This window comes from Scatophagus argus, chromosome 18, assembly GCF_020382885.2.
Source record: "Scatophagus argus isolate fScaArg1 chromosome 18, fScaArg1.pri, whole genome shotgun sequence".
NCBI lineage: Eukaryota > Metazoa > Chordata > Actinopteri > Scatophagidae > Scatophagus > Scatophagus argus.
Genome location: NC_058510.1, coordinates 13,766,760 through 13,784,490, shown reverse-complemented (window position 1 = coordinate 13,784,490; position 17,731 = coordinate 13,766,760). Strand labels below are relative to the sequence as shown.

The window sequence follows — 17,731 nt, the reverse complement described above, 5'->3', positions numbered from 1 at the left end:
TTTAATAAATGAATAATTAATCAAAACGATTGGTTTATCTTAGTGTTTGAGGCAAAATGAGGTTTGTTTTCACACGAGGATGAAGAAGTCACCAGCAGAGGGCCACAGTGAGCCAGGTGAGTGGAATGTAAAGAGAAATCTGTGTTTTATAAACCAAACTCATTTGAATTCATGTCGCAAAGTTCCTCCTGGATGCTTTTCCAGTCACAAAACCTCACATACGGGACAAGTATTCCGGGCTAGTCTGTGTCTGCTGCTTTCATGTTGGATTGAGATTTTCTGTTTTTCTGTCTGCTTCTCCATATCTGGCTTAGGTTAGTATCTCACATCACATGCGCTCTGATTGGCTTAAAGTTTGGACTGAAGGGTATGTTTTTCACCACACCCGATGATAAATCTTATTCTAGGCATTTTGTGCTGTGGATCAGCTCAGGGCGCACTAAACGGACCCAGCAGGATTACTATTTCTTTTTTTTCCCCATTTTTAAAAAACGATTCGAATTTAAAATACTAATTTTAGTCACGTTTGGATCTCGTGATTGTTGATGACTGCAGAGATCTTTCGGGGATCTACAGTTCAGCTTCTCATCTTTTAGAACAGAGAAGAATACCAGTATTACTGTTAACTCCTGCGTTTTGGTAAAATAATAATAATAATAATAATCGAAAAAAGACTTCATACGACATCAGACAGTAAGAGAGAGAATACATTTGAACATTAATTTGTTTCTAAAAAAAAATATTGCATTTTCAGACGGTTTGATTTCTTGTCGGAAAAGAGAGCGTAAAAACGCGCGGCAGCTCTATGGCGCACATGTGCAGACAGATCATCGGCAGCGCTGCGAGCTGTGTGGGCTGGGTCGGGGTCATGGTCGCCACGGCCACCAACGACTGGGTGCGGACCTGTGACTACACGGTGGCCACCTGCGTCCGCATGGACGAGCTGGGCTCCCGGGGACTCTGGGCAGAGTGCGTCATCTCCCCCTCGCTTTATCACTGCGTGGCCCTCAACCAGATCCTCACCCTACCCGGTGAGAGAGAGAGAGAGAGAGAGAGAGAGAGAGAGAGAGAGAGAGAGAGAGAGAGAGAGAGAGAGAGAGACCGAGAGAGAGAGAGAGAGAGAGATGTATGTGTACGTGTGTGTGTGTGTGTGTGTGCGCGCGGGGGGTACACAGTGGGGAACAGAGGTGAAGATGCACTGAAAATAAATGTTTTTTATAAAACATAAAATATCACCTTTCTCTTTACTTAAATGAGGTAGTGAATGCAGGACTTTAGTTGAGTATTTTCAGTGTGGTAATACTACTTCAACTTTAGTAAAGGATCTGAATACTTCATACTTCACCTCGTGTACATTCCTCACTGTGAATGTCTATCTGCGAGCGTGCCAGAGGTAAGCAAACACATGCTTCCCTTCTAAAACCTTTCCCTCCCTCTCAGCCTATGTCCAGACATCTCGCGCTCTGATGATCTGCGCATGTCTGCTCGGTCTCCCTGCGATGCTGCTGGTACTCATGTCGATGCCCTGCGTCAGGCTGCAGAACGACACCTCCGCCATCAAGCAGCGTCGCGCCAGGGTAGGAGGTGTCCTCTTCATCCTCATGGGTGAGGAGACCTCCCAACAGACACACACACACATTCATACCTGCTCACAGATGCAAGCTTGGAAAATATGAACACACAGCATATCATTTAAAATGATTGTAGGAAAAGTTATTGTAATTTTTCAATTTTCTCAAATTTTGGGGTCACTAAAACAAGGGAACTCACGTTGTACATGAAAGTATACCAATGAAACATCCCACAGTATGAATGGCCTAGTGGACCCAGTCCTTGCTTTTCACAGAAAGTGCTATGATATCAAATGGAGGCCTTTTTCATGAAAACCCCTTTTGACATGTTAATACAGGAAAAAAACACTGTGATAAATTATAATATGAATGATGGCTGAATTAAATGGAAGCTTGTGTTCACTCATTCAGTACTTGGTTTTAGAGGAGAGTAGTTTTAGGACAGACAGCACTCGGGTCTTTCCCAGCACTTGCAGGAGGGAGGAGTGGTGGAAGGAGGGTCAGGGTTTGTCTGACCAAGCCTCATCCTGCCTGGGTTCATCTGCCAGACTGGCCTTCTTCCTGTGGGAAGAGACAGGTAGTTCCTGTCAACAGCCTCAGGGACAGACAGCCAGATGGATGCAAACAAAAACAGAAACTCATACTCATGCGAACAGTGCTTTAGTGAGTCTATATCCACGTATGACTCCTTGCCAAATGTTTTTGATTTTTTTCCCTGTTTTGTATTTAAGAGTGACCCTGTTCTTTACCCCTCTATCTTAATGTCTGTTTCAGCTTTGTGTGGCATCATATCAACTGTCTGGTTCCCCATCGGAGCTCACCAAGACGAGGGTCTGATGTCGTTTGGTTTCTCCCTGTACGCCGGCTGGGTCGGCTCCGCTCTCTGTCTCCTTGGTGGCTCTGTGATCTTGTGTTGCCATGGCACCGACCCCAGGACCCCGGGGAGGGAGAACAGCTTCTACTACTCCAGACAGGGGGGCACAGCTATGCCACTGGACCCCCCAGCCAACCATGCCAAGAGTGCACGAGTGTGAGGATGTGGTTTTCTGTCCCTCATTTTATAGACTGTAGATTAACATACTCAAGTCACACAAGGGCAGCCACTTAGAGAAATCTCCTCTGCAGCACAAATAATCTAATTGGTTCAATTAAGCATGTCTGGGCAGACAAAACTATTGTTAGGTCAGTTATTATAGTGCTGCCTTATAAAACATCACCACGTCACAACTTGGACTGAAATTTAGTGACATTTTGCGCTGAATTCTATCAGATAAATAGAATTAAAGCTGCCAAGTACAACAACTCAAGTTCAACAAAGCCAACATTTGTTGATGAATTAAATGACATTAACATGAATGCTGTTTCATTTAATCGTAGTGATAAAATCTTGTAGATTTTGCAGTCAGTGGTGACACAGACTAGTGTAGCTATGTTCTTAAATGTGCATTTTTTAGGTGACGAACTAGCTTCATGGCATTAGCCAATAGGGTAGCTACGTAGTTGTTTGTTTTTACACAGCTTCAAAATATCAAACTGTCATACTGCTTGTACGTATTCATGAGCTCCTGTCTTCTTCAATTTTGTGACTTTAATGTTCTTTTAATGATTGTTACACTTTAAATTGCATGAACACATTTCTATAATATTTCTTGAAGTACAGAGAATTATTTTTTTTTTGTTTAACAAAGACTGAAATTTCCTGCTCTCATTTAATCTCAATAAATAGGTAGCTTTATGTACCAATAAAAATGTACCTTTTTGCAGTTCTAAACTTCATATTTGCAGTGTAATCAATATGTATCAAATGTGTAAGATTTTTGACTGGTGCTACAAATAAAAGTTTTTAAATAATTACAGTTCTCAGAATAAATAATTTCACTCCAAATGAGACATTTATTCCCACAACACAAACAAATAAAACACTCACTCTCATTTCCACACATAAACACAATTTACACAACACTAAATAGATTAAAAATAGAGCAAACACTCTGTCAACACCATTCACTCAAACAAGAAAAACGAAACACAAAAGTAACTTTCAGGGCTTCAAAGATGCAACTTGAACACAAACCCTTAATTTTCAAAAGAAAATAAAGGCTGAGTTTGTTAAATTTCAAGTTTGTTTATGAGACTGATGGTCATTGGAGAAGTTCAAGTATTAACCTTCATTTTCACTCTGGTGACAGAGGTCATCTGATTGGTTAAAATAAACCAAAGGACCATATTTACCAGGACCATATTGTTTCTGGTTAAGTGACAATGAACAAAAGATAAGGAAGGATGAAGGAAGTTGCCAGGATTGTGAGATAAAAACTGGTATTTTAGGTCCATCCTTGCCGTCCAATTTTGCAAGTTACGAACGAGTCTCTAATTCCACCCACTGAGGTTTAACTCAATCAAAGAGAAGATTTCTGCCAGAGAAGCAAAACAGAAACCATGTAAAGACTGATGACAAGGACTGTAGAGGACCAATGTTTCAAACGATCACTTCAGCGTAAAATTAAAACACTGAAGGCCTTCTGCTGTCCCCATGCATAGATTTCCAACAGGAGTTTGTTTAATCATATTTTATCATATTTTCTCAAATGCAATAGAATTGCACAGTGCATCTTCAAAGTATATGCGCCCTGCAGGTCACTGACTCATAATGCATTCATAACGTGGGACGTTATTTCAAGCACCATGAAAAGTTATTTTATCTTTTGTTGTGACCATTGTGAGGCAACAGTCTGAACTTGACAAGTTCAGTCACTCATGTAAAGTGTGGTGTTTAGATCATTAGAAAATAATTTGGAGCGAGAGGAGAAACACAAAATATTCCCTTTTTTGGAGGGAAGTTTTGTATTACAACACCACGTTCGAGACATGGAAGAACCAGGACGCAGATGTTGGTGGAAACTGAATGTTACTGCTGTTGGTTTGTGGAGAAAGGTGGGTACAGTATTTACCAGAATTTACTGAAGCTTCTGGAGCTGCTGTAGCCCTCGTTCAGTGGAACATCTGTGATGGGAGGTGTCAGTCATAACCACTCCCTTACCTCCTCCAATGAAATCCATCCCAGGTTTTCACACTGAACACACAAAGGGAGGGGTTCACTGGGAAATAAAACGATATGATGTGACTTTACTTGCCTCAGAGATTATTCGATTTAGTGTCTCATGTTGAAGGCACTTTCAAAGTTTCCTTCATTCGTTCATGATTTCAGATCCTTTCGGTTTGGAAGAACAGGAAACTATTCAGTCCTCCTCATCACCCAAATCGAAGCCATGATTGGTCCTTCCTCTGGACTTGCTACCTCTGCCCGTATACTGACCTCCAAGTCCAGATTGGTATCCATGTTGGTCACCATTATCCTCATACTGGCTCTGATACTGCTCTCCATCCTGACTGTCATACTGGTTCTCCTGTTGGTATTGGCTATGCTGCTGGTAGTTGTATCCCTTCTCCTCTGGGGCAGACCAGCCCTTGTACGGCGTCTCGTCCTGTTCCTGGGGGTAAAAGCCATCGTCGGGGGAGAAGGTGTCATCGAGGTGGTCGTCGAAGCGCTGGTAGGAGCTGGCGTGTGCCTGCTGCTCCCGGGCGTTCAGCTCCAACGTGCTGTGCCACACTCCATAACAACCATAGATCAACAAACCTGCAGGTGCACAGATAGCAACTGTTAACTCAGAATACGAAACATCAGAGCGGAGAATGGCAGGTAGAGAAGTCAGGCTGAAACACTGTCCATCTGGGCAGTGTTATCAAGCATCATGAATTCCAGAAGGCAGAAAGCTCTTGCCTCTCTTTATCATCTGTTCTGGCCAGATCTAAAAGAGATCAAAGTCTGGATGTATAGCATGTTCTTCCCTCTACAAAATGAAAGAGGAGGACCCATCATTTAGAGCTACATATGATCTTCTGCTTTTAATATCTAGTCTATATTTTCTTTTTATCTTTCCTTAATACACACCCTGCAAGACTTTAACATCTCCTTTTAGCCACATTAGCCTGGCCAGAAAACCAGTGCATCATTATGACCAAGAATGGAATATTTGAACACCTACTTATAGGATAAATAAATAATATAAAGTTCCCATATACTGTTTACTGTGCATCACTGCATACCCATGTGTACCGTGAGAAATGTGTGGCTTGTTAGTCATTTACATTATTTAGAATAAATGGCAGCCTTATGACTCCTGCAATCTCAACTTCTGCTGACTGAATCAAGTGTACTGATTGAACTGAACAAGCCTGAGAACACACAAAAATATGAATTGTTGTTGTTGTTAAAATTTCTGCCGCATAGTGACAGCTCAACCATATATTGTATTTAAATGCATACAATACAATTTGAATATATATATAATATACTTCTATAATAATAATTATAATTATGTATTATATTAATTATCTGGTAATTAATTACTGATAATTTTCAGAATCCAGCTTGCTGGTTTCTTGAGTGTTACCAGCTCCTGCTTTAAACTGACAGCAAACCCACTTGATGAATGTGTAAGGGTGATAATGCACTCTGAGATTCCAGTGTAGAGAATTAGTTGTTTTCTCAGAGTACATTATCTCCTATATCAAGACAGCTTGTCAAGCTTTATTACATATTTATACTGCACTGGAAATCCATAATGAAGAATGTATCATCTCACCTATGAAGCACCAAACAGCGAACCTGGCCCAGGTGAGCGAAGACAGTTTAAGCATGAGGTAGCTGTTGACCAATATGGCTGCTGCAGGCACAAAGGGCACACAGGGCACCATGTAGGGCAGTCTCCTCCTACTCTCTGGCTGCTGTAAAATCATAATTAAAAGCTTTGCCAAGGACCCCACCATCATTGTGGCCATGAGGCCTGAAAACACAGCGCCGGCACCTGTTCCCTGTTCAACGCCAAATATAACAGTAGACCAGAGGAGGAAGGACGTGAGGAAGAAAAGGAGGGTGCACCGGGTCACTATGCGGCCAGTGGCAGGAGTGGGCTGGGCCGATGCATCAGGCATTCCCAGCCGCTGTCGCAGGGTGTAGTAATGACCTCCCAGAAGCCTTTTCAGCAACGAGGGATGGCCTGTGTGGAAATCAGAGTCGTCTCCCTCTCCTTCAGCCCCACCAGCGTGGTAGGATGATGATCCATCACCGTCTGAGCCTCCAATCAGCATGTGGTCATCTTTGGTGGGGACAACCCCATCATCAAGGTGCTTCAATCCGTCCACGTCCTCCCCAGAGTCAAACTGGTGTGTGTCGGTCTGTTCGTCCGGCTGGTAGCGCAGCAGGAGCACACACACACTGACCAGAGTGTAGGCCAGCAGCGTGCCAATGGACATCATCTCAATAAGGTCTCTGAGGCTCACCAGCAGGGCAAGGATGGCAGCAAAGCTTCCCGACACCACACATGCCGCTGTAGGAGTGTGTGTGAGCGCAGACACGTGTGATAAAAACCTGCAGACACATTAAGGTTTAGCCAGGCGCCCTCAACTTACCTGCGTTAGGTGTGTTTGAGTGTTTCATGCACGCTCACCTGAACAGCAGTCCATCCCGGGCCATGGCATAGATGACTCTGGGCATGGGGAACAAAGAGCCTAACAGAGACACAGTGAGTCCGGCTATGGAGCCCACAGCCACTGTGTATTTCCCCCACAGGAAGCCATGCACCGTAAACATCTCCATGAGAGGAGCCGAGCCATCAATCAGGTTGTAGGGCACCATGAGAGTCAGGATCACACTCACCTGTGGAGAGGAAAGGTGGAGGGAGGTAGACAGATGGAGGAATATTATTGTTTCACAACTTTAAGATCAGAAGGCAATTTTAAAGTCAATGGATAAAGATAAGTTTGGTATCACTAACTAATTCTATTTTGTTGATACTTGATTTTACTTTATACTGTTTTTTATATTTTCTTTTATCTTATATGCCTGGAATTATTATTATTATTTTCATAACTTGGTTACTGCCTTTTATTGACAGGGTTTTCTGGCTCCAAAATTTTAGAAACTGACATTTGACATCACATGTACTGAAGTATGTCTGTTGTCTAAGGTTTTATTCAAAACCACATGTTTGCTGCCATGTAAACATCTGCAGATATGTAAACATTCCTTCTTGCAATTCTGACAAAAAAACCCCAAAAACATACACATGCAAGCAACAATGTGTGTGTACTGACCGACACGTAGGCAGTGAGACAGGTGACCAGTGAGACGGTGATGGCATACGGGATGGAGGTGTTTGGGTTTTTTGCCTCCTCTCCTGTTGTTGCGATGATATCGAAGCCGATGAAGGCATAGAAGCAGGTCGCTGCGCCTTGCATCACCTGAACAACAACAACAACAGATCACTTATTTCCTTTCCACCCAGTTTCGGTTTGACCAATTGACTCTAATAAATGCTACCATACTTGTTCACTTGGTACTCACCCCTGACCAGCCATAGGGCAGGAACCTGCCGCTCTCCCAGTTGCTGGCGGAGAGGAAGAAGAGTCCAGCGATGATCGTGAAGACCCAGACCACGAGGTTAACCACATTGAGGACGTTGTTGAAGCCGACTGAGTTACGCACACCAAGAGCAATGACCACTGTGACAAGCAGGGCAATAAACAGGGCCAGCAGGTCCGGATACGTGTCCTCACCCTTACCTGAAACACGCAGAAACACAGCAGCAATTAAGTAAAAAAAAAAAGGAATTTGAATAAAGAAGATGGATGAAAATTTTGACTGAAATGTCTCAGCTATTGGCTGGATTGCCATGAAATATATTCACACATCACTTCTAGTTTATGATCAAAACCCTGCACAACTAATGACATTCCCATAAGCTTTAGTTTTACTTTGTCTTTTGCTGATTAGTAAATGTAAACATAGTACAAGCTAAATATCAACATGTTAGCATCAACGTGAGCATGTTAGCATGCAGATGAAATAACAAGCTTTAACTTTTTCCTCATATAATTATAACTTCGAGCTTCTTCTGATATTATGATAAGAGTAAATAGCAGTCACTGGTTCATTTTCTAACATTTCACTTTACTAGTTGATTTTAGCCACTTTTAGTGTTCACTGCAACAGCAGCCTTGTTCCAAAGAAAATGGAGTCATTCTTCAAAACTAAAACCAAATCAGTTGGTTTTTCTTTGTTTTGTTTTTTATTATTATTATTATTATAATATTCACTATAACTGTAACAAGTTGCAGACACAAAAGAAAGTTGGACTTATTGAAAAAAATAACTAAAACAGAGCTAATGACTCAACAAACAGCTGAACTCAAACTGGAATGGAACAGCCCAAACTAAGCTAACGAGGGAATGAGGTGAAGGTGGAGAGATGGGTGGAGGAACACAGGTGAGGTGAATGATGGTGAGGAAACAAGAGGAGCTGATTGGCTGAGGGAAACGCTGGGATTAAAACAGAACTAATGAGGTTGATGCAGGACAGGTGTGCTGCAAGAAAAAGGTGCTGGAAAGAAGAGAGACCACACCCACAGAGACAGATAGAAGAGCACTGGGAAACACAGGAAAACACAAAGGAAACCACTTCAAGCACAAGTGTGACCATGACAAGAACACACACTGATGGTACTCACCAAGTCCTCTGAGTGTGCCCAGGTGTGTTATCATGTAGTTGCTGATGCTGTGATTGGCCAGAGAGTCAAACATGCTGCTGAGAGCTGACGCCCCCGCCGCTGTGCCAATCAGATACTCCAGGATCAGGTTCCAGCCAATGAAAAACGCTACAAACTCCCCTACTGTCACATAGCTGTAGGTGTAGGCTGAGCCGGTCGTCTTGGGGACCCGAACACCAAATTCTGCATAACACACACCTTAAGACAAAGAAATACACAGTTCAGTGACACAACAGACATATTACACAATTGGACTGCTTTAACAATATTGGACTGTTCAGTTCTCTAACTTCTCTAGCTCTCTAAACTGTTTCAATCTATGATACTGAGGAATGTTTTTATGTTCAGGGTAATTTGCTGTCATGTCATTTCATGTCATTTTTAGGTACTAAAGCATTCACATTACAGAGGTTATAGATGGTAGAAACTTAAATCCTGCTGAAGATGAGGACTTAAATGGTGAAACAGCAGCTTAAATACTTAACTTAAGGAGAAGTATCAAATGGTCCTCGATTCAACATTTTACTTAAGTGAAAGGACACTATGTGGCCAAAACTATGTAGACACCTGAGCATTATGCCCTTATGTACCACTAAAGAACCAAGAACTAGTTTCCCAAATTACCTTTCTTCATTCATTTCATTTCCAACAAATGCACTGTTTCTTCCTGTTTATTTAAAGGATGCTGTGTGCAGCCATTTTATTAAATTAAAAAGTATAGATAGATAGATAGATAGATAGATAGATAGAGAGATAGATAGATAGATAGATAGATAGATAGATAGATAGATAGATAGATAGATAGATAGATAGATAGATGACACACTAACACTACTGTTCTGAATGTGCTGACTTTAAGAAGAATACAGAACAACAACAGGCCCTTCTGATTTTATTATCAGGCCAGACTGTAGTCCCTTAAAGTCACTAGGCTAAATGAACTTGATTATTCTCCATCTGGCCGAAAAGTGTGATGTCACCTCATGTTGCCACACCTGACAGTATGGACGCCATCGCTGCAATAATAAATGACAGGATGACCCCAGGTCCAGCCATCGCCTTGGCAACCAATCCAGCAACCACGTACATCCCAGTGCCGACACAGCTGCCCACACCGAGCGACACCAGGTCCACAGTGGTCAGGACCTTGGCGAGCCCGACCGCCGACCCCTCTGCAAGCTCGGTGAGGTCATCTGAGCTGTGAGCCATGGAGCCCACAGGTTTGGTTCGCAGTAGGCGAGAATACATGCTGAACCAGGCATCACCCAAAGACAGCCTGCCCAGCCAAGCCGCCATCACTGCACCTGTTTATTAGCTGTTTATGTGTGTGTGCTTGTGACTCCGTCTACCTTTCCTTTGTCACTCCCTCCATCATTCTTTCAGTCTCATCACCGTTCTCCGCATCAGTCCTCCTCTCATTTCTTCTGTGTTAAGTTTGTTTTACAGTTGCAAATGAAGGGCAAAGACTCTGAAAAGCAGAGATGGAAGAACTATTTACTGAAGTGATTAAACTAATGCCGGACCTGCACTGAAAATGGAACCTAAGCAAAAGCAAGAACCAATAATAAGGAAATTAGCCAAAGTATTAATAGTACAAGTATTACCTACATCCAGTAGCTTACTGCTAAAACAACACAGTTCAACCTTCCAGACATCAACACTAACTGAGAGGAAATTGGAACTGGAGATGCAATTTGATGCTATAAGAAAACAAACTATTTTAGCTTTAACATGGATACTTTGGTGAAACATGATCAAAATCTAAATGCAGCATTAGAACAAAGTAAATCTTATGATTAAGAGATTTTTTTTTTTTTTACAAACAGGTGTGCAAATACTATTTCAGATCAACAATCCAAATTTCACCAATGCAACATCAAGCCTCAAAAATATTTTTTTATATATATTCTAAACATTAATTTAACTGTAAACTCTCATTTCCATGGTGAAATACCAAATCTTGTTTATTTGTTTGGCAGTCAAATTTAAGAATGCAAATACCAGAATCAGCCCTAAATAATTTACATTACAGTATTAGGTTTTTTATGTCTTTTAAAATGTAAACCACTTCCCTGGTTGTTAACTCCACAGGTGTGTGTTTCATGCTGTAGATTGACTGCACACTAAATTCCCTTTACTTCCATTCTGTGGTTCTGAAGGCAGAAAACCCAAAGACAGATATGTGAAAACCTGAACAAATAAAACCAAAGCCACCTGTATGGCTTGATACCGGAAGAAAAATATGTCTTATATAGTTCTGATAAACCCAATCTTTTATGTATTCTTTTAGAAAGAGCATTGCATTGATCAGTTCTTCTTAAATGATCAACACAATCAATTCTAACTTCATCAACGCTTAACCAATAATACCTGATATCTGAATTAAAGGTGAATATCAGACAGGTACACCTGTCCAGCCTTTATGATGTGGACCTGCAGGTGATGATGGGATGCCATCAGCTGTTCTCTTCACTCACTAGAGTGAGACTCCCTCTCTGAAACATTAATGAAGACCACGGATCTGCTTTCACAATGGAAAGGTACAACTATGGAAGCTAAAAGTGAACCTTAAACAAACCTGAATCAAGTCCCGCAAAACAGAATTTACTGCTTTACACTTTCATCAACACCTGAACTGAAATCAATCCCTGATCAACATCAACAGGTCGGACTGAAGAGAGGGAAAAACACAGACAGTTTCTTACTTGTGACATAAAAATGCTGGAAAAAAAGATGCAGTTAAAAGATGCACATCTGAGACGGAAGATCAAACACTTACTTGTTGTTGTGTTTTCCTGAGGAAGCAAGGGAGGCAAAATGTCAGCTGAAGCCCACGTCTTCTGCAAGCCTGGAGGAACTGACGACGAGAGGAGACGGCAGCATTAATCGCTCAGTCCTGACACCATGTGATCAGGCTGATACATTATTGAACCCCTGAGACTGAGGGAGGGAGTGTGTGTGTGTGTGTGTGTGTGTGTGTGTGTGTGTGTGTAGCTGTCATCATTCATTCATAGGAAGGAGGGGGGATAGAGAGCTGCTGCAAAGGTGTGTGTATATGTGTGCGTGTGTAACTCTGTGCTCAAGCTGCCAATATTGACGTTTCTTTAATCTTTGTATGCAGAGCTGGGAACTGACCAGTTGTGTGTGTGTGTGTGTGTGTGTGTGTGTGTGTGTGTGTGTTTGGGGAACAGTTGTGTAGAGCTAATGGAAAGTTGTCTCAGCTTTCCAACTTTCTACCTGCAGGAGTAGTTAGTTTTATTCTATTTTTATATTTACGTGAATTTTAAAATTCAGCTGAAATAAGTTGATATTTCATAATATGTCTTTAAAAGTTTGTAAGGGTCCCAACTCAAAGTCCACTTACTAGCTTTATTTGTCTGGGGTGTTCAACTGTGTCTTCATCAGTGGAGTTTGCTCAGTCCCAGGATCCCAGGATCTGTCTCCATCTGAAACTTGTCAGTCAAACACATTATGGCAGGTGGATGAATTTCCTGTACACAGCAACACAAAATAAAACCTTTTCAAAGTCTACACACTGTATGGTTGATGACTATATGTATGTGTTGTATTGTGGTTGTGATCTGCTGGTAATCTGATACACAGAGTCTGATTACAGCGTTACCTGCAGACATGGTAACATGATGGTCTACAGCAGGAGCAACAAGACACTCTCATACACCCCTCATACACAAAGGGTGGGGCCGTTTCATGTGAAAAATAGAGAATCTTTCGCACCTGACCTGAGTTAAGATTCGGTCCACTCTGCTGTGTCTCCTGACAGAAACCTTAAGCACCAAACATGAGCTGGGTCACATGACTGCCACTTAAGAAGGTGCTTTGATCACATCAGTTTTGATCAGATCCACTTTGCAATCACTTGGGCCTGGTCTGACACTCTGGCACAGAATTGGACCAGTGCAGTTTGGTGCATTATTTATCATCAGTCTGGGAAGCATTCATGCTGGATTTGGGCTGCTGGGAAGAGTCTTTTATTGGATTTTCTGATTGGTTGATGACCAGCGAATTCAGTCCTAAGTCCAGTCAGTCCTGTTGTCAACACTCCAAGGCTCCATCCTCCAGCTCCTCGATATATGTTGAGGAAACACCTTAAAAAGCCAATACCAGCAGTTGGATGGAGAGTTGGATGAAAACCCTGCTGGAGACACATGAAAAACTTGTATGTCTTTAGTTTTCAGCTTCATAGACGCAGTCTTGCTTCTCTTTGATGACCTTCATTTATCTGATTCAGTTTTGACAGGACTGATCAGCACAAAAGAGCTCTAGAACATCACATTCATCTAACTCGCTCACCTTTCATTGTATATCTTTGTTTCCCCTCATTTAATTATTGGACCTCTATATTTTTAAAAAATTAGGAATCTAACTGTAAGCTGCTGGGTGTCTGGCAGACTAACAGACACCCAGCAGTTAGAGCGTCTGTACGGTATAAAACCAAACAGCTGTGACTCTTTAGATGAAGATTTGAGACGCCACCAGCCGCTGTTGACTGCGGGGCAGCTGAAGGTGAACGCATTCCTGAGGCTGCGTGTTTTATACACAACAGATGAGTGAATGGGAGTGAATCCAGAGACACACACACACGAAAAATGGGAGCAAAGCAAAACATCCTTTTCTGTTTAAGGGAATGAAGCTTTTCGTTGGCAGCCTGAAGCAGTGCATGCAGGACAGGAGCACACAATGCTATCTCATCATGCCAGCCTGAACAGGAGGATTTTATGAAGCTGGAAAAGCTTTGGTTGTTGTTATTTTCCAGGGTTTCCTTTATTGGCATTTTTGTAAGGGTGAGACATATGCCTGGGCTCTCAGTCCCTAGACTGTGAGATTAACAGTATTGTTTTGTTAAATTTAAATGGCAACACCTCATGAGATACAGAACCACAACTGCAGCTCCTATGAGATTCTGACAGCACACTGATAGACTTATGGGATACGAGTGAAGGGCATTGTGAAGATAACTTAACCTCAACAAAACTGCTAAAGCACTAAGTAAATTATTATGTGTAATGATTAAAAAATCAAGAACAATTGGTATACAGATTAAAAAAAAAAGTTATTCTTCATACTGAATACGCACACAGTCAATCTTAGTGAGGCTGTCACTTGACATCCACTGTGTTTGAACTTATGTCTATGAAGTCTGTGTGTTGGTTCCCCTTGCTGCAAGACAAATTTTCTTCTGGAGACAGTGATTAAATCTAAAGGAACATTTCCAGTTGTCCTATTCAGCTGCATCAATTTGGTCAGACTGATGCTGAAACTCAGTCTCATTGCAAGTATACTGTTATCTATGGCACCGCCTAGTGTGTATGTGGGGTACTGCAGGAAAAACATCTTAAAAATTTAAATTAAAAAAACTTTTAATTATCCAATCACAAAAATTAGATTTAAGGTTTTAAAGGAAATGTTTTCCTTTTAAATCCCAATAAAAAACATGCAATTATTGCATTGCTACATTACCTAACATTTATGATGAAAATTTGGCATTTTCACTCTTTTTCAGATTTTTGGAAAGAAAAAAATCATTGCCCACCCACTTGGAAGGCAATGTTTTTTCTCAAAATGTTTATCAATTTATAAAGAATTTGTGCTCTTTAAATCAAAACATAACTCAGTATATCTTAGCAAATGACACCATCAGAGTTGTGCTTCCTTTTGACACATCACACATTTAGGTGTGCAGAGATGTAACAAACACAAGACACAAGTGATCTTTTTCCACATTTATTCTCCTGTCCTGATGACACACCGACAGCTGTAAAACTCTGCTGCAGCAGTTTACTCGTCTGCCTCAGACTCCTCATCGTCCTGACTGATCTGGAAGTAACGCAGCTCGTAGGTCTCCTTGTCAGACGCCACCACTCTCAGCCAGTCACGGAGGTTGTTCTTTTTCAGGTACTTCTTTGTTAGGTACTTCAGATACCTAGTGCACAGAAGTCAGAGTCATTTACCAACACAAATTTCTGATATGTATCAATCTTAGTAACAAATTGGAACACATACGATTAACAATATTTTAAAGATTTTCCATTTGGTTTCCATCTCTGATGTAGGCATAGCAGTATCGCGACTTTCAATAGTGTTCACCAAGGTATCATTACAAGCCTATTTGTACAGTAAAATGCTCGTCTGAGGCTCAGGGGCTACAGGACATTACAGCTACCTTTTTGAGAACTGCTTCTCAGACGTGACGTTGATCTTGTTCTTCATGCGGCCAACCTGGACGATGTTACCCAGATTCCCTGTCTTTCCATTGACCTTTATCCTCTCTTTGAGGAAGGTTTCCTGTTGGACAGAGCATAGTAATGCACTAGGGAAGAGAACCCTAGTAAATTAGGAGCTAGGGAAGGGAGCCCTAGTCCAGACACAGGGTTAGCTGCATGCACAAATCATTAAATGAACCCTTTCATGTTGACATGATGCAAAAGGTTGAATTATGATTACAGTCTAGAAAAATTGTTGCACTTGGTTTTTAGAAGTTTTCCCCAGTTCAAAATTATAAACTCTGACACTTAAAAGATTTAACAAGTCCAAAAATGCAGTAAGACTTACAAAGTTTGCAGAGTCCAGGATCCCATCCTCCACAGGGTGGGTCAGGTCTAAAGTAAACTTCCAGACAGCTCCCTTCTTGGCTTTCTTGCCAACAGTTGGTCTCTTCTGTTTGATCTGTCAAGTAAGGACAAGAAACTTTAGGTGTTAGCAGCAGCACAGATCTGATTTTGTTACTCTTTATAGTTACTAATCTAACGTTTACTAACAGACTTTCTTTTACTTATCTATTGTTAACTGGAGTTAACCTTAATTCTTACTTTACTACAGCAAGACACTTGTTCACTGGTATCAAGACATATGTGAGAGTTAGGCATCTAATCTCCAACATACTGTAAATCAATTCTCTATATTCATTGGTACCTTCATTTTATTTGCTAGTAAAAACCACGATTGCTGCTTCTTAAACCCGAGCACTAACAGTGGTAACTTTAACTAAAAACGCGTTTTAATTTATTTTAAATAAAAAAAACGGTCGTTGAACTTCTAACTCATGATGAAATAATAATCAATCAATAATCAATAACCAAAAAAAAAAAAAAAAAAATAATGCCGAACTGACTAGTGGGCCTGACCCTTCATGTAGACCGGCAGTACAAATAAAAGTTTACGTTACAAGAGTTGGAAGCCATGCCATTCACACGGACTAATGAATGGCACACGTGTAAGCTACCGCCTGACAACTTCCAGCTAATGCTAATTCTGCTAGCATACTAGTTTCCTTTCCCCATTAAACCACTCATGGCTTAACACATAACGATGCGACTGAGGGTTTACTTTGGTTTAGTAGATAATGAATGGAATAAGTAAAATTATAAATGATTTAACAATAAATTCCGTTAAATCCAGAGGAGCTGCCCGGACTTACCGGCGCCATGTTTAGAGATCGGACGGGAAAGAGAGAAGCGGAAGTGACGCAGTAGTGATGCAGTTCCTGCAGCGTGGAACGCCCTAACCAAATATGGTAAACTCAGTGTCACTGCAGAAATTTTCACACGCCAGTCTAGGAAATACCTCGTTTAATGATCAAACTGTTGGCTTTAGCTTTCCAACCGTGAAATATTCGTCTCAACTTTATTTTATCTGTTTAACATGCAGTTCTGATATTTGCATTTTAATGTCAGTAAGTTTTCTTTTTTTGTTTGTTTTTGAAGGGCTTTACAGATGACATTTATGCCTGTTATTTTAAAGGTTGTCGGATGACTGAAGTCCAAAGGTCAACTACAGCCCAAACACACCCTGATAATAAACCTGCTGAGCCTGGTCAATCATTGACAACCTCTTCACACACGCTCTGCCTGGGGCCTCAGACCAGTCCAGTTCACTTAGCTGCATCTGTCTGAATATACAGAGAGAAAATAAAATCCTTCCCAATGAGTCAGAGAAACCATGACCGGTCAGATGGGTAGAGAGAAAGGGAAAAAAACATAATGCATCCTTCTTTTTATTATGGTGTCATTCGTGGCTCAATGTGCAGACAGGAACAAGTGATTGGTCATCATCACACCACCCTCAGGGACATTCAGGCAGGGTGTGTCTGTAACTGAAGAGTGTTGTCTGCTACCATAACTTCAAATGTAAATACTTAACAACAGATTCTTCAGCACAGACAAAAAGACATGTTGCGTATATCCTGAAATTGTTGATGTACAGGCTTGTTTCTTTCTTTAGTAGTTTCAATCATGTTTGCATTTCGATTGTTGTTTTGAGGAGAAGAAACCAGAAGCCTGTCTTAATTGATGGCTTTTTCTAACTCGCCGTCATTCACTCTCGCCAGCAACACTGACTCGAGCTAGGTTAACATGAGGTGTCTTGTACAGTCTGATTATCACTGCAAATATATTGTGACAACAGTCTTCTATTGTCACATTATATTTACATCAATTTGTGTTCCTATCTTTGATTGTATTAAATGTTCCTTCTTTCAAATTTGTCATTTAATGTAGCAAATTAAATGTTTAGCAACATAGCAGGTCTACTTTAAG

The 17,731-nt window shown here is 41.2% G+C and overlaps 3 protein-coding genes and 1 long non-coding RNA gene across 4 annotated transcripts; 1 reads left to right on the top strand and 3 right to left on the bottom strand.

Moving 5' to 3' along the window:
• The first annotated feature begins 44 nt into the window (after nt 1–44).
• cldn11b (claudin 11b) lies at nt 45–3,396 on the top strand. The gene is made up of 3 exons (XM_046371251.1): nt 45–1,031; nt 1,441–1,605; nt 2,346–3,396. Exons 1-3 carry the CDS (start codon nt 806–808, stop codon nt 2,603–2,605), a joined length of 651 nt encoding a protein of 216 aa, XP_046227207.1. The 5' UTR covers nt 45–805; the 3' UTR covers nt 2,606–3,396.
• Nucleotides 1,723–2,490, bottom strand: LOC124049521. Its single transcript, XR_006841423.1, has 2 exons — nt 2,393–2,490; nt 1,723–2,132 (listed from the first exon to the last, which is right to left on the bottom strand). It is a non-coding gene; the product is annotated as an uncharacterized LOC124049521 (long non-coding RNA).
• A 45-nt stretch (nt 3,397–3,441) lies between the features above and the next one.
• On the bottom strand, nt 3,442–10,490 carry slc7a14b (solute carrier family 7 member 14b). Its single transcript, XM_046371246.1, has 7 exons — nt 10,175–10,490; nt 9,141–9,377; nt 7,978–8,195; nt 7,728–7,874; nt 7,082–7,290; nt 6,218–7,002; nt 3,442–5,208 (listed from the first exon to the last, which is right to left on the bottom strand). The coding sequence occupies exons 1-7, from the start codon at nt 10,473–10,475 to the stop codon at nt 4,811–4,813; spliced, it is 2,295 nt and encodes a 764-aa protein (XP_046227202.1). The 5' UTR covers nt 10,476–10,490; the 3' UTR covers nt 3,442–4,810.
• Nucleotides 10,491–14,908: 4,418 nt separating this feature from the next.
• rpl22l1 (ribosomal protein L22-like 1) lies at nt 14,909–16,745 on the bottom strand. Its single transcript, XM_046372033.1, has 4 exons — nt 16,615–16,745; nt 15,750–15,863; nt 15,361–15,482; nt 14,909–15,120 (listed from the first exon to the last, which is right to left on the bottom strand). The coding sequence occupies exons 1-4, from the start codon at nt 16,621–16,623 to the stop codon at nt 14,976–14,978; spliced, it is 390 nt and encodes a 129-aa protein (XP_046227989.1). The 5' UTR covers nt 16,624–16,745; the 3' UTR covers nt 14,909–14,975.
• Between the last annotated feature and the right edge of the window lie 986 nt (nt 16,746–17,731).

Coding starts and splice junctions, on each gene's coding strand:
- cldn11b (XM_046371251.1), top strand. CDS start 806: ATGGCGCACATGTGCAGACAGATCATCGGCAGCGCTGCGAGCTGTGTG. Junction 1,032..1,440: donor CCAGATCCTCACCCTACCCG/GTGAGAGAGAGA, acceptor CCTCCCTCTCAG/CCTATGTCCAGACATCTCGC. Junction 1,606..2,345: donor TGTCCTCTTCATCCTCATGG/GTGAGGAGACCT, acceptor TGTCTGTTTCAG/CTTTGTGTGGCATCATATCA.
- slc7a14b (XM_046371246.1), bottom strand. CDS start 10,475: ATGGCGGCTTGGCTGGGCAGGCTGTCTTTGGGTGATGCCTGGTTCAGC. Junction 9,378..10,174: donor GATGGCGTCCATACTGTCAG/GTGTGGCAACAT, acceptor CTTTGTCTTAAG/GTGTGTGTTATGCAGAATTT. Junction 7,003..7,081: donor CGGGATGGACTGCTGTTCAG/GTGAGCGTGCAT, acceptor ATGTGTCTGCAG/GTTTTTATCACACGTGTCTG.
- rpl22l1 (XM_046372033.1), bottom strand. Junction 15,483..15,749: donor TCCTGGACTCTGCAAACTTT/GTAAGTCTTACT, acceptor TCTGTCCAACAG/GAAACCTTCCTCAAAGAGAG. Junction 15,121..15,360: donor GAGAAGCAGTTCTCAAAAAG/GTAGCTGTAATG, acceptor TCTGTGCACTAG/GTATCTGAAGTACCTAACAA.